The 13,114-nt window shown below is 48.1% G+C and overlaps 1 protein-coding gene and 1 pseudogene across 1 annotated transcript; both read left to right on the top strand.

The window, feature by feature from the left end:
* LOC135821563 (zinc finger protein 239-like) overlaps nt 1–13,114 on the top strand; it is a 119,207-nt pseudogene that overhangs the window by 64,727 nt on the left and 41,366 nt on the right.
* Nucleotides 6,349–7,540, top strand: LOC135820855 (zinc finger protein 251-like). The gene has a single exon (XM_065333898.1). The coding sequence runs from the start codon at nt 6,430–6,432 to the stop codon at nt 7,510–7,512; it is 1,083 nt and encodes a 360-aa protein (XP_065189970.1). The 5' UTR covers nt 6,349–6,429; the 3' UTR covers nt 7,513–7,540.

Genomic DNA, 13,114 nt, shown 5'->3' with positions numbered 1-13,114 from the left:
CCTTTTACGTTCTGAAAAGGTGAGTTTTCAGTGAGTGGTAGATTCTCTGCTTGTGTCGGAATAGCAGTTATTTTTTTCACTCACATAGCAACCGGGTTGTACATGGGGTAGTGGTCTACCAGAATGTACTCACAGAATGAACTCAGTATTCCGTCACACCACACTCGCAGCCACACGCTAGCCAAAGACTAGGCCAGAAGTAATAAAGAGCAAGGCGGCCAGCAAGAGATATGTCAGTGCAAGACACGAGCAGAGAAATGTCCTGGTGTGGGTGACTGGCCAGTGGGGGAGCGCCTGAAAATCCGACTCCCTAAATTTCCAGCCACGACCGCTCAACCGGGCTGGGGGAAAAACTCGCCTTGCGGCCAAAAAACCCTTCTACTAATATGGGACCTGCCCCACTGCCAGTCACACCCAAAAGAAAAACTGAAGAGAAACAAGCAGAAAGGAGTAATCATACTTCGAAGTACAACCAAAAAACCCCGAGACCCTCGGGACAGAAACACACAAAACAAAGTATGCCATGGAAAACCAGTAAAACAGCACCCAATGGAAGCCCAACAACGTACGGGACCCAAGGGAGGGAGGGCGGGAAAACTCCACGCTCTACGAGGAATACAAGACCACGATGGCAGGTGGGGGAGAGTTGCGCAGTGGAAGAGCAGCAGAGCACGACAGAAAAATGGTGAGTGAAAAATACGTTTTTTACACTCTTTCGCTACGCTCAGCCGTGAAAAAACAACACTTTTCACTCACATAGCAACCGGGTTGTACATGGGGTAGTGGTCTACCAGAATGTACTCACGAAGCAAAGGATAGTCAGGCAGAAGCAATGGCAGTGGAGACAGAAAGCAAGTCGTGCTGTGAATCCGCGATGTACTTATCCTTGGAGGACGCGGACCTCCAGCCGCCGTGTCGTTGCAGTAGTCTGTCCGCAATGCCCGAGTTAGCTGCGGCCGTCGCACCACCTGATCGGAGGCTGTGGAGATTATGATGTTGGGTCAGTTTGGGTGCGGCCCACCGCTACTTTCAGGAGTTCCGTGGCTCTGCTGTAGCTCATGGTGCCGCGCACGCCTGGCCCAGAGCGGGCGGAGGTTACCTTGCCCAGTACGTGTTGGTCGGGTGAATGTCCTGCTTGCCGGAGAAAGCTCTCTGTTATGCGAACCGGGCATGGCATGGAGCCGGTGAATTGGCGAGCGACCAGAATTACGTCCCCTTGCCTCAGTTGGTCGTTCTTGCGGCTTGGCAGGTGCACGGACATATGTGTCGGGGTAAAGTCCAGCGAGGACACCACGAGGCGCTGCAAGTCGTCCCAGCGTAGTAGGGCGAAGAACCCAAGACAAATCATGGTGGCACATTGCAGGTCCCCCAGTGGTGCATCTGGTTGGGCCAGGGTGGACATCAGTTGGCGGAACAGGGACGGTGAGGTCGGAGTGCGGCGGGAGACAGGACGTGCACAGATACGGCGAGCGGCAACTTGCAGTTGCGTGATGACCGGTGCCGCGATCGGATCTGGGTGACCGGCCTTACGGTGCAGCCAACGTAGAGCCGCGCAGCCTTGTGCGACAGGGGCAAACGTCGTGCCTTGTTGGATCAAACTCGTTAGGTATAGTGCCACGTGGACTGCGCGAGCTGGGAACGGGGTGAATCCGGCCCCAGAAGCCCATGTACGCCAGCGACCGAATGCCTGTAGGTATGCCCTGCCTGTAGAAGGCGCCACGTCATTGAGCAGGACGACCGGTAGCGCGTCGACCAGGTGTTGAACGGCGGGGTTCCGTATGGATGCCAGTTCCGTCCAAAAAGGGGAGGAAGCTGAATAAGGCACATGCAAAACGCACGCACACACCCACAGACAGGAAAACGACACACGGGGGATCAGATCTGGACAGACTGTGTGTTGTTCCTGTGAGTTTGATCGGTGTTCAGTCCCGGTATTGTGGGTTTCCGGACTCCCCCACCCGGTGTACCTCCCAGGGGTCTAACCCTCCTCTGCCTCCAACATCACCGTTACCCCGTGTGAGATGTATGTCGTGTAATTTATGAACAGAGTGACTCGGGTAGGGGACCAGGGGTGACACCGGCTGCCCTGAACGAGCCGGGCCTCATGTCGCCGCAGCGTCACGCCTCATACCAGCATGCACACAGGCAACCATTGCCAAAATCACCGCCCATCGGGCTTCTCCCTCCCTCATCCTCACTGCCCATCGGGCTTCTCCCTCCCTCATCATCACGGCCCATCGGGCTTCTCCCTCCCTCATCATCACTGCCCATCGGGCTTCTCCCTCCCTCATCATCACTGCCCATCGGGCTTCTCCCTCCCTCATCATCCCTGCCCATCGGGCTTCTCCCTCCCTCACCATCACTGCCCATCGGGCTTCTCCCTCCCCCGTCATCACCGCCCATCGGGCTTCTCCCTTCCTTGTCGTCCCTGCCCCTCGGGTGTCTCAATCCACATGGGTATGTGTAAGTTCATTGAATAGGCAATTCACGCAGAAAGAATGCCCTATACTAAAAAACGGCAGGAACAGAACAGCATAGGCAGCAAGCGCAAGAAAAAAACACTAAGAGACATCAATAAAGGCAACCTCATGGCGGGCAATGAACAGCACAGGGGAGGGGGGGGGGGCAAGGTAACCAAAAATTCTAACTAAGGCCGTGTGGTAAGACCCCTAATGAGCACAGTTTCGGAGAGAACAAAAACGGACTGGATGAAAACGGAATGGTGGTGGTTCTGGTCCAAAAAGACAGACCGGTTGGGATGTGTGCCGAAATGAGCCGAAACCGGGCTGGAAGGTTTCTCGGGTAACGGTGAACGGGGTTGCAAGCCCACTTGGGCGCCAGAACGGCCACCATGGTGCTGATGGCCAGCCAGGAAACACAACAGTGGCATGACACGGTATGGCTCTGAGGAAATGAAACAATTTGCTTAACAAGCGAGGTGGGGGGAGACACCAATTGCTTTCACCTTCCCATGATTGAGTGAAACAGTCAACACCCGATGAACCTGGGGACCACCAAAGGGAGTTGAAAGTAGGGAGTTGATGGGACAAATGACTCGCAAATCTATCGACAGTATGGGGGCCCCACTTCTTATCAAAATAAACAAACAATTCGGCCGAAATAGCCCAGTCATCCATGTCTAGAATCCGTGAGAGATAGTCAGCCGTGGTATTTTCACCCCGGGGGATCCACTGTGCAAACAGTTCAATGTGTTCGCGTTGACAGAAACGAAAAATGTCAACAGCTTCTTGGTGCAGCGTTGGGTTACGGCTACCGTTACACAAAATGGACACCACGTTCTGGTTGTCGGTATTAAGACAAATTGCATGGCCAGACAAACGCGACACTAAAGAGATTAGGGCAAAGCGGGCAGCAAGCAGTTCCCTCAATGTGGAGCTGGTGTGTGCGGCTGACATGGTCCAGGGCCACTCGCCCCTTGCAATTTCAACCCCGTTCATCAGGCTGAAACCACCCCACCCGGAGTCACTAGCGTCCGTGAATACCAATTGCAGCGTGCGGGGCCCGGCAGACCAGATGGGTCTCCCGTGAAAACGATCAAATTCAGATTGCCAAAAACTTAATTCAGCCTTGGCAGCATGCTCAAGTGGGATAGCTATCTCCCAGCCTTCTTCGAGGGTTGGGCCCAGACATGCGTGCAAGCTTCTTGTCTGTAAGCGCACCACGCAGCCCAGAGCAAGCCACATAGAGCTCAGCGACCCCGTTAGTTTGGCAAGCAAGCGTGAGGGGACCACAGTGGAGTAAGACATAATCTCAGCTAGCAGCAGTTTAAATTTGGATACGCGGTTTGGGGTGACATGAATGCTGTTGTTGGCCGTGTCCAGGACATGACCCAAGACCGAGGCCACCTGCCGGGGTTGAAAGTTACTCTTTTGCTTGTTAATGACAAGACCGCATTTTTCCAAATCTGACCTCACAAGTTGGGCGACCCGCTGCGTCTCCTCTGCGGAGTTTGCGGCTCCAGTTCCGTCATCCAGATACAGGAAAATACGTATGCCTTGGTCACGCCAATGGGTGACCAAAGGCCGCAGCACTTTTGTAAACACAAATGGGGCGGGCTTAAGGCCAAACGGAAGTGCGGCAAACACAAAAAACCGGGCCTGACCCCGGAACTGCCATTGAAAACCTAGGAACTTCCTATGTTCTGGGGCAATCGAGATGTGATGGTAGCCATCCTTCAGATCAAAAGTGAACAGGAAACAACCCGGATCGAACAGGTCCGGGATGAGTCTCAGGTCCTCAACGCTAAAATGGGAGTCTGCCAAATGCTTATTGAGGAAGCGGAGGTCTATAATCAGCCTCAATTTTCCGTTGCCCTTGGGAACCACCCCCAACGGACTAATTACATGGGTGGCGTTTTCCTCCACCATCTCGACTGCCCCCGAACGTAACAGCATACGGATTTGGTCAGATACAAAACTAGAATGATCATTAGAAGACTTTAGGTTACATGCCCGGAACTGGGGTGGGGGGGAGACAAAACACAAAAAATAGCCATAACGAATAATACGTAAAACAAAATCTGAGGCACCAATATTTTCCCAAAATGCAATGCAGTGTAATAACCGCCCATGAACGTTATTGTCACAAGCACTTATCTCGTCAGACTCCAGCGGGTCTGGGCACTCATGCTCCGTCCATTCGTGGACGAGCTCCTGCAGTGGGCTGGGGTTGCTGAGTCCAGTGTGGTTGGCGACTACTGCCTCGGCCGAACTGGGGGCAATGCCTGCTGACGTGACCCAACTGTTGGCAGTTCCAGCAACGTGGGCCGCTTCCAGGGGCTCGGCCACCGTTGGCAAACGGTCCGTGGCCCGATGGCCTCCGCTCAAACTGGGAGTTGTTGCCGAAACTGGGGGCACGAAAATTCCTGCTCGGGTATGGCCTCTCAGTTTCAGGTTGGAAGCGCTCCCTGGGCTGCAGTTGCTTGAGTCGGCGAGCAGTGGAGGCCGCGTCCGCGATCCGTTTGTCGTCAGCGAGGCTGTCACCCACGCTGCCCTCCTCATAAACTCTCACAGTCTCCCAGTCGAACGAATCTGCTATTTTCAGGTGCTTCTGCCTTTTGCAGATTTCGCGCTTACCCTGCGTCAGGAGTTCCTTGGCCTCGGGTGCGGAGTCCGGGAGCACCGATATGGCGGCATCCACCTTTTGCAACACAGTTTCATTGGTGGCGAACTGTGCCTGCAGCCCTGGTGACTTGAGTTTCGGCTTTGGGGCCTGGGTTATTTGGCTTGTTAGGGACTGCGCTGCTTTGAGTTTTGCCACCTCAGCGCGGGCCGCCGTGGCCTCCTCCTGCACTCCCTTGATTTGTGATGACAGGTTGGTAAATGCGGAGGCGAACCACGACGGCATCTCCTCACCTGCCGAGCTTGGTGTTGGTGGGGCAGGTGAGGTGGCGGAGGTGGCGGCTGGGCGTCGTCTGGCGGTCCTGGCAGGCTCAGGATGAGCTACAGGAGCCGTGGTTCCTTGGCTGCGAGTAGACGGCATAATTTATTACTTTAGATCTCCGGACGTCAAAAAACTCCACGCTCTACGAGGAATACAAGACCACGATGGCAGGTGGGGGAGAGTTGCGCAGTGGAAGAGCAGCAGAGCACGACAGAAAAATGGTGAGTGAAAAATACGTTTTTTACACTCTTTCGCTACGCTCAGCCGTGAAAAAACAACACAATATTCGTAAACCATGATCATATCTTCCGCGACACCACTAAAAGCCTGCAGAAGAATGGCAGCTTTGAAAAACTTTGAAATCCTTTTACCCACGGTAGCCTACAAAGTCATTCGCTAATGGTTGATGCAGAACATTCTGAAGTGAAGGTACTGCCCTAACTAGCTCGAGAGCAGGTAATGATGATGATGGTGGTGTCGATGTCGATGATGCATACTACAGCAGAATATACTCACAGTGGCTTCCAAACCAGATTACGTTGCTCTTGGAGTGTCAGTTCTTACTCTTCATTCTGGAACAGTAATTTATTGGTGAGTGATGGATCCGTTACTTCTGTCAGAATAGCAGCTGAGCACTGACGTACGAAGTGTGGCGTTGGCAGCGACAAAGAAAGTTATGAGTGATCTTCATCTCTAAAAACGACAAGATTGCCCTTTGGCACCTAACATCTGTTTGTGCCACAATTGCATAATTCCATGACAGCTTGAAATGGTGACAGCAAGTTGCCATGTACTTGAAGTTGAGAACATACGTATAAAATTGGCACGTATTGCGCGCTGCCATAATTATAGCAAACCCATTGTTATCAACTAATATGGAATTTGATACACAAGAACACGATATTAACGTGTACAGAGCGATCCATTCTGCAAAGGTAGTTTTTGAATTGCTGCGTGAAGTAGTTACGAGTAATATAGGCTCTGTTGTGCAATTTCTCTTCCAGAGTTATTGCAGTTCAATTGGAAATGGAAGACTTTGAGGAATCGAAGTCTGACTGTAGTGTGGAATCTAATAAACTGCCACCAGTGCGGACAATGATGAAGTCAAAGATTAATGTGCGCGACCAGAGTTCTAGACGGCATGGCCCATTGTCCGCTCCCGCATCTTCTGGTTCAAACATTGGCGAAGCAGACACGAAGAAAGCGTCGTGTATGAGATCAGCTTCATTGGAAAACAGAGAAGGCACGAGTATTATACCCCGTGAATATACCAGCAGCATATTTCCTGTGTCTCCTCCGCCATTGATGAGATGGACGAGGACCACAATTCTTTCAGACAGTATTTCTAATCGTCCACCAGCTTTCAAAAATACATTTCCAACCGCCAGAAAAATCGAAAATGATGAAGTGACGACTGGTATGCCGCCTGAATTGGAAGACGTTGAGACTTCTGCATTCAGCGCGTATGATGCACGTGTATCGACTATGAAATCATCTCCTCAGATTGAAAAGGACTCCTTAACACCAGCCACAGCGTCAAATACCGGAGTTTCTGTTGGAAGGCTGCGAGAAACACTGGAGCAACCTGATGCTTGCGACATACCGGTTGGAAGCACGCGTCCTATCCGACAAAATTCTGACTCTTCTAAGGTTGTGGCTAAGACGCAGGATCAGTGCAAGCGTTCTAAGTGTAAGACCTCGCAGATCTGTCAGTTTTACCCAAAGGAGTTCAAGAACGTTTCCCAGCTCCGCCGGCTTGAACGTGATCACACTGGAGATCGACCATTCAAGTGTGATGTATGCGAGAAGTCTTTCACTCTGTCACGCAATCTATGTGCCCACAAACGTACTCATACCGGACGGAAACAGCACAAGTGTAAGACATCGTCCTTACGTTCAACCGCTTTACGCAGGCATACACTTATCCACTCTGGAGAAAGACCTTTCACTTGCAAGACATGTGGAAGGTCTTTTACGCAGTCATCCCATCTCCGCGAACATGAACGTATACATACAGGAGAACGTCCATATAGGTGCAGAGAGTGCCCAAAGTTCTTCAGACGTTCATCAAGTGTTCGTAGACACGAGCGTATTCATAACCTACAATAAAGATGCTAAAAGTCATAAGAAGGGTGTTTTCTATGTGTGAAGATGCCTTTTTTCTCTTCGCGTTTATGAAATCTACGAACAAAATAGTGAGTGTGTGTGTGTGTGTGCGCGCGTGCGTCTTTGTGTGTGTGTGTGTGTGTGTGTGTGTGTGTCTGTTAGAAAGATAGTGAACATTCGCAGCAGTTTAAAATACATTCCACTCTTTGATGCTATTCACACAAGTATGATTGTAGCCACACATGCGATAGACTATGATAGTCCAGAATCGCAAGCTGATGTGTATTATGTAGTTCTGCATTTGTGATCTATTCCATTGTTTTGTTCTCATGTATTATGTCAGAAGTTAATAATATTTTTCTAGCATAACTTTTTATATGAGAACGTCATATTTCATTGAGATCGTTGTTCTGCGCGAAGGGTAGGGGACTTTTAAGAGAGCATGTGTGACAAGACCAGAGAATGTTTGCGTGTTGATCTGTGCGATTTCCCTCAAATTTTGCAGGTACGTTTCCTTGGTGTGTAGATAGACTGCGCAAAGCCCGTGAAAATTTGTCTGAAGCAAACTTTGAAATTGGCATTCCCCTCAACAATGGTCAAAACATCACATGATTTATGGGTCTCCAAAAGAAACTTGCCACAGTAGTTAAACCAAGCTACGAATAAGGCTCCTTCAAGCCAACATTGCCTGACCATATGATTATGATGATTATCTTGAAAACACACAATTTACAAGGGCGGGCAAAACAGACAGCTTCATGTACGTCCTCATTTACAAAGAACTTTTCATTGGCAGATAGAAGAACACAACTTCTAGCACTGAGGACATGTCACCCATCCTCCTTTTTGCTTTTACTTTAAAAAATTAATTTTGAATTTTTCCTTTTCACCATGCAGAAATATAATGTACTTGTACATCCAAACTCATACCTGTGCAGGAAAGCTCACCCCTCCGGGACGTGTAGTCAGCAATAGACCTTTTGCATTCTGAAAATGTCCACTTTTGGTGAGTGATACATCCTTTACTTGTGTGAGAATGGCAGTTCAGTGCTGAACAACAACGTGTAGTGTTGACACTGATAAAGCACAGTAGGAGTGAACATTTATCATTTAAAACGACAAGATTCTCTCCTGGCAAATGTCCATAACATCTTCAGATGGTGACAGTAAGCTACCATGTACTTGATTTTGAGAGCATACGTACAATTGTCACGCATTGCGGGCTGCCAGAATTATGGCAAACACTTCTTTTAATTTTATCAAATAATATTGCTTTTCACACTAGAGCACGATATTAAAGTGCACAGAGCGAACCATTCCGCATCCGTTAGTGCAAATTCCCTGCGTGAAATGGCTACGAGTAATATTGGCTCGGTACACAATTTCCCTTCCAGAGTCATTGCAGTTCAGTGAGAAATGGAAGACTTGGAGAAGTCGATGTCTGACAGCAGTGTGAAAGAGAGCATGTCTGAGAAAACCAGAACATATGTGCAAGTCAATCTCTCAGATTTCGCTCAAATTTTGCAGGTAGGTTTACTTTGGGGTGTAGATTGACATTCCAAAGCCCGCACAAAATCGTTTGAAGGGAACCATGAAATTGGCATACCCCTCAATATTGGCCCAATATTGGCTCGATTTATTGGTCTACAAACGAGCCACGGCACAGCGTACAAGAACAAGCTACGAACAAAGCTCCATCAAGCCAACATTACCTCACCTTAGAAGAGGTCTTGGGGCAGCACCACTTAGCCATGCCAGCAACCCAGAAGACGAGGGCAATCATCCCATGACGCCACAAATGATCGTCTTGAAAATAGCCAAATTACAAGCGCTGATAAAACAGCGAGCTACGTCCTCAATTAGCAAACACTATACACCGGCAGATAGTAGAACACCTCTTCTAGCACTGAGGACATGTCCCCCATCATCCTTTTTGGGTTTTCTTGAAATAAACAATTTTGAATTTTTCCACTCTACCATTCTGAAATACGTCCAAACTCATACCTGCGCAGGAAAGCCCGCCCCTCCGCGATGTCTAGTCAGCAATTTCTACTCCAACAGCACTCCCAACGCTGCAGAACAAAGTGTATTTTTGACTCTGACAAGGAAAAGCTGCGGTAATCACTTGTCACTCCAAACGACAAGCTTCTCCTTGCGCCACCAACATTTTTCGGTGCAACAGTCGATGCAAAAGTTATTGAATTTTTGCGTGTAGTTTTTGGATTTTACTGCAAGAGAAATGAAGAAATCACGTGGATCGTGACTTAGAATAATGTTTTCTGCTGCACGACACAATGCACAGGATCACGATCGTTCCTGAGGCTCTATTCGAAACGGACCATGAGGGAGGAGGTAAGATGCATTATATTTCTTGCATGCTCTGCTCAGAACATGCAGAAACTATCGTTATAACGATAGTAGATGTATCACTCACCAATCCTCTTGCAGTACACTAACCTTGCTCATCCCGCACATGGTTCAACACGAACTACGGCTAGTTTACATGCTCATAAACCACGTAGATCTGCAACAGGAAGGAATGAGCGTGGTCCATGCCATCAAGGCCAAGGTTAGGTCGCTTGGAGTTGACCAGCGCGCGGCTTACACTCCAAAGTACTGGTTGCATGGGGTACTACTACGAAGTACTACAATGTAGTATGTGGCGCGCCAACATGGCAGATTTCTTACGTCATGAACAACGTGATTTGACCCTACTCGCCCTAGTCTCTGTGCGGCATGTTTAGGGAAAGTCCCGGCTGGTAGGCCTACAACACGACATGCGTGCTCTTGAGCTGGACATCAAGATGCACTTGATCCAATCTAGATCAACGGGTGATCCGTGTAAGTGCAGGTGCGCTTGATCAAGGTGACTAGGAAAACTGCTGAACCGTTATCTACGAGACCTAGCATTCTTGTGTCACGAGGCACGCGATTTCATCATCCCTCTTGCAGTAAAATCCAAAAACTACACGCAAATATTCGCTCACCTTTGCATCAACTGTTGCACCGAAAAATGTTGGTGGTGCAAGGAAAAGCTTGTCGTTTGGAGTGACAAGTGATCACTGCTGCTTTTCCTTGTCAGAGTCAAAAATACACTTTGTTCTGCAGCGTTGGGAGTGATGTTGGAGTAGAAATTGCTGACTAGACATCGCGGAGGGGCGGGCTTTCCTGTGCAGGTATGAGTTCGGACGTATTTCAGAATGGTCGAGTGGAAAAATTCAAAATTGTTTATTTCAAGAAAACCCAAAAAGGATGATGGGGGACATGTCCTCAGTGCTAGAAGAGGTGTCCTACTATCTGCCGGTGTATAGTGTTTGCTAATTGAGGACGTAGCTCGCTGTTTTAGCAGCGCTTGCAATTTGGCTATTTTCAAGAAGATCATTTGTGGCGTCATGGGATGATTGCCCTCGTCTTCTGGGATGCTGGCGTGGCTAAGTGGTTCTGCCCCAAGAACTTTTCTAAGGCGAGGTAATGTTGGCTTGATGGAGTTTTGTTCGTAGCTTGTTCTTGTGCGCTGTGCCGTGGCTCGTTTGTAGACCCATAAATCGTGCCAAGATTGGGCCAATATTGAGGGGTATGCTAATTTCATGGTTCCCTTCAGAAGATTTTGCGCGGGCTTTGGAAAGTCGATCTACACCCCAAAGCAAACCTACCTGCAAAATTTGAGCGAAATCTGAGAGATCGACTTGCACATATGTTCTGTTTTTCTCTTAAAAAAAACTACACGATCCTCCTTTAGCAACTAACGTCTTGATGTGCCACAATTGATGCACAATTCCATGACAGCTGGAGGTGATAGCAGCAAGTTGCCATGTACTTGATGTTGAGAACGTGTGTTTACTTGGCATGTATTGCAGGCTGCCACAAATATAGCAAATCCATTGTTAACAACTAATAATATTATGGTTTTTAACACACTAGAATACGATATTAATGCACAAAGATTTTGACCATTCTGCATCCGTAGTTTTGTTCAATGTGCAAAGTGGGTACGAGTAATTTTGGTTCTTTTATGCAATTTCCCTTCTAGAGTTGTTGCAGATCAGCGAGAAATGGAAAACACTGAGGACTCGATGTCTGACGGTAGTCTGGATTCTAATGAACTACCACCAATGCCGCCATTGATGAAGTCGAAGTGGAAGAAGCTCAAACAAACTTCTATAAAGCATGGTCCATCGTGTGTTCCACCATCTCCTGCGTCTAACCTTTTAGATGAAAACATGGAGAAAGCGTCATGTATGAGATCCGCTTTACTGGAAAACAGAGAGGACACGAGTACCATACTCCCTGAGTATACCAGTAGCCTAATTCCTGTTTCTCCTCCGCCATTGATAAAATGGACGAGGAACACAATTCATTCAGGCAGCATTTCTAACCGTCAGCCAGCTTTCAAACAGACATTTCGAACAGCCGACGAAAGCGAAAATGATGAATCAACGACTAGTATGCCGCCTGAATTGGAAGACTTTGAGAATCGGACTTCTGTATTCAGCGTGTATAGTGAGCCTGCACCGATTGTAAAACATCCTCCTCAGATTGAAAAGGACTCCTTAACTCCAGCCATAGCGTCAAATACCGGAGTTTCTGTTGGAAGTCTGCGTGAAACATCGGAGCAATCTGATGCGTTAGACATGCCGGTTGGAAGCAGGCGTCCTATCCGACAAAATTCTGACTCTCCTAATGTTATGGATCAGAAACAGGATCAGTCCAAGCGTTCTAAGTGTAAGACATTACATAGGTGTCAGTTTTGCCAAAAAGAGTTCAAGCACGTTTCTCGACGCCGCGAGCATGAACGTAGTCATACTGGAGATCGACCATTCAAGTGTGATGTATGCGGGAGGACTTTCAGTCATTCAGGCAGTCTACGTCGTCATAAACGTACTCATACTGGAGAAAGACCGCACAAGTGTAAGAAATGTGGCAAATCGTTCACGAGTTCGTCTGATTTACGCAGACATGAACGTATCCACAGTCATCCCAACTAAAAGACCATGAACGTATACATACAGGAGAACGTCAATATAGGTGCAGAGAGTGTGCAAAGTTCTTCAGAACATCATCATGTTATCCTAGACACCAGTGTATTTATAACCTACAATGAATAGCCTAAAAGTCGTTACATAGTATTTTGTATGAGTGAACATGGCTTTCTTCTCTTTGCGCTTATGAATTGTAAGAACAAGAGAGAAAGAGTGTGTGTGTGTGTGTGTGTGTGTGTGTGTGTGTTTGAAAGATAGTATACATTCGCAGCATTAAAAAAAAAGAAATCACTCTTTGATGCTATTCACACAAGTCTGGTCCTTGCCACACACGAGATAAACCATGCTTGTACAGAATCGCAATCTGATGTGGATTATGTAGTTCTGTATTTCTGGTCTATTCCATGGTCTCGTTCTCATGTTTTATGTCAGAAGTCAGTAATCTTATTCTAGCATAAAGTTCTACCTGAGAAAGTTTAATGAATTGAAATCGTAGATTTGTGCGAAGCGTTTGTTGACTTTCAATTGAACATGTCTTAGACGACCAGACAATGTGTGCAAGTGGATCTCTCTGATTTACTTCAAATTTGGCAAGTACGTGTTCTTGGGGAGGGGGGGGGGGGGGG

This window comes from Sycon ciliatum, chromosome 7 (genome assembly GCF_964019385.1).
Source record: "Sycon ciliatum chromosome 7, ocSycCili1.1, whole genome shotgun sequence".
NCBI lineage: Eukaryota > Metazoa > Porifera > Calcarea > Leucosolenida > Sycettidae > Sycon > Sycon ciliatum.
Note: the sequence above shows the minus strand (reverse complement) of the source record. Positions and strands in the feature narration are given on the sequence as shown.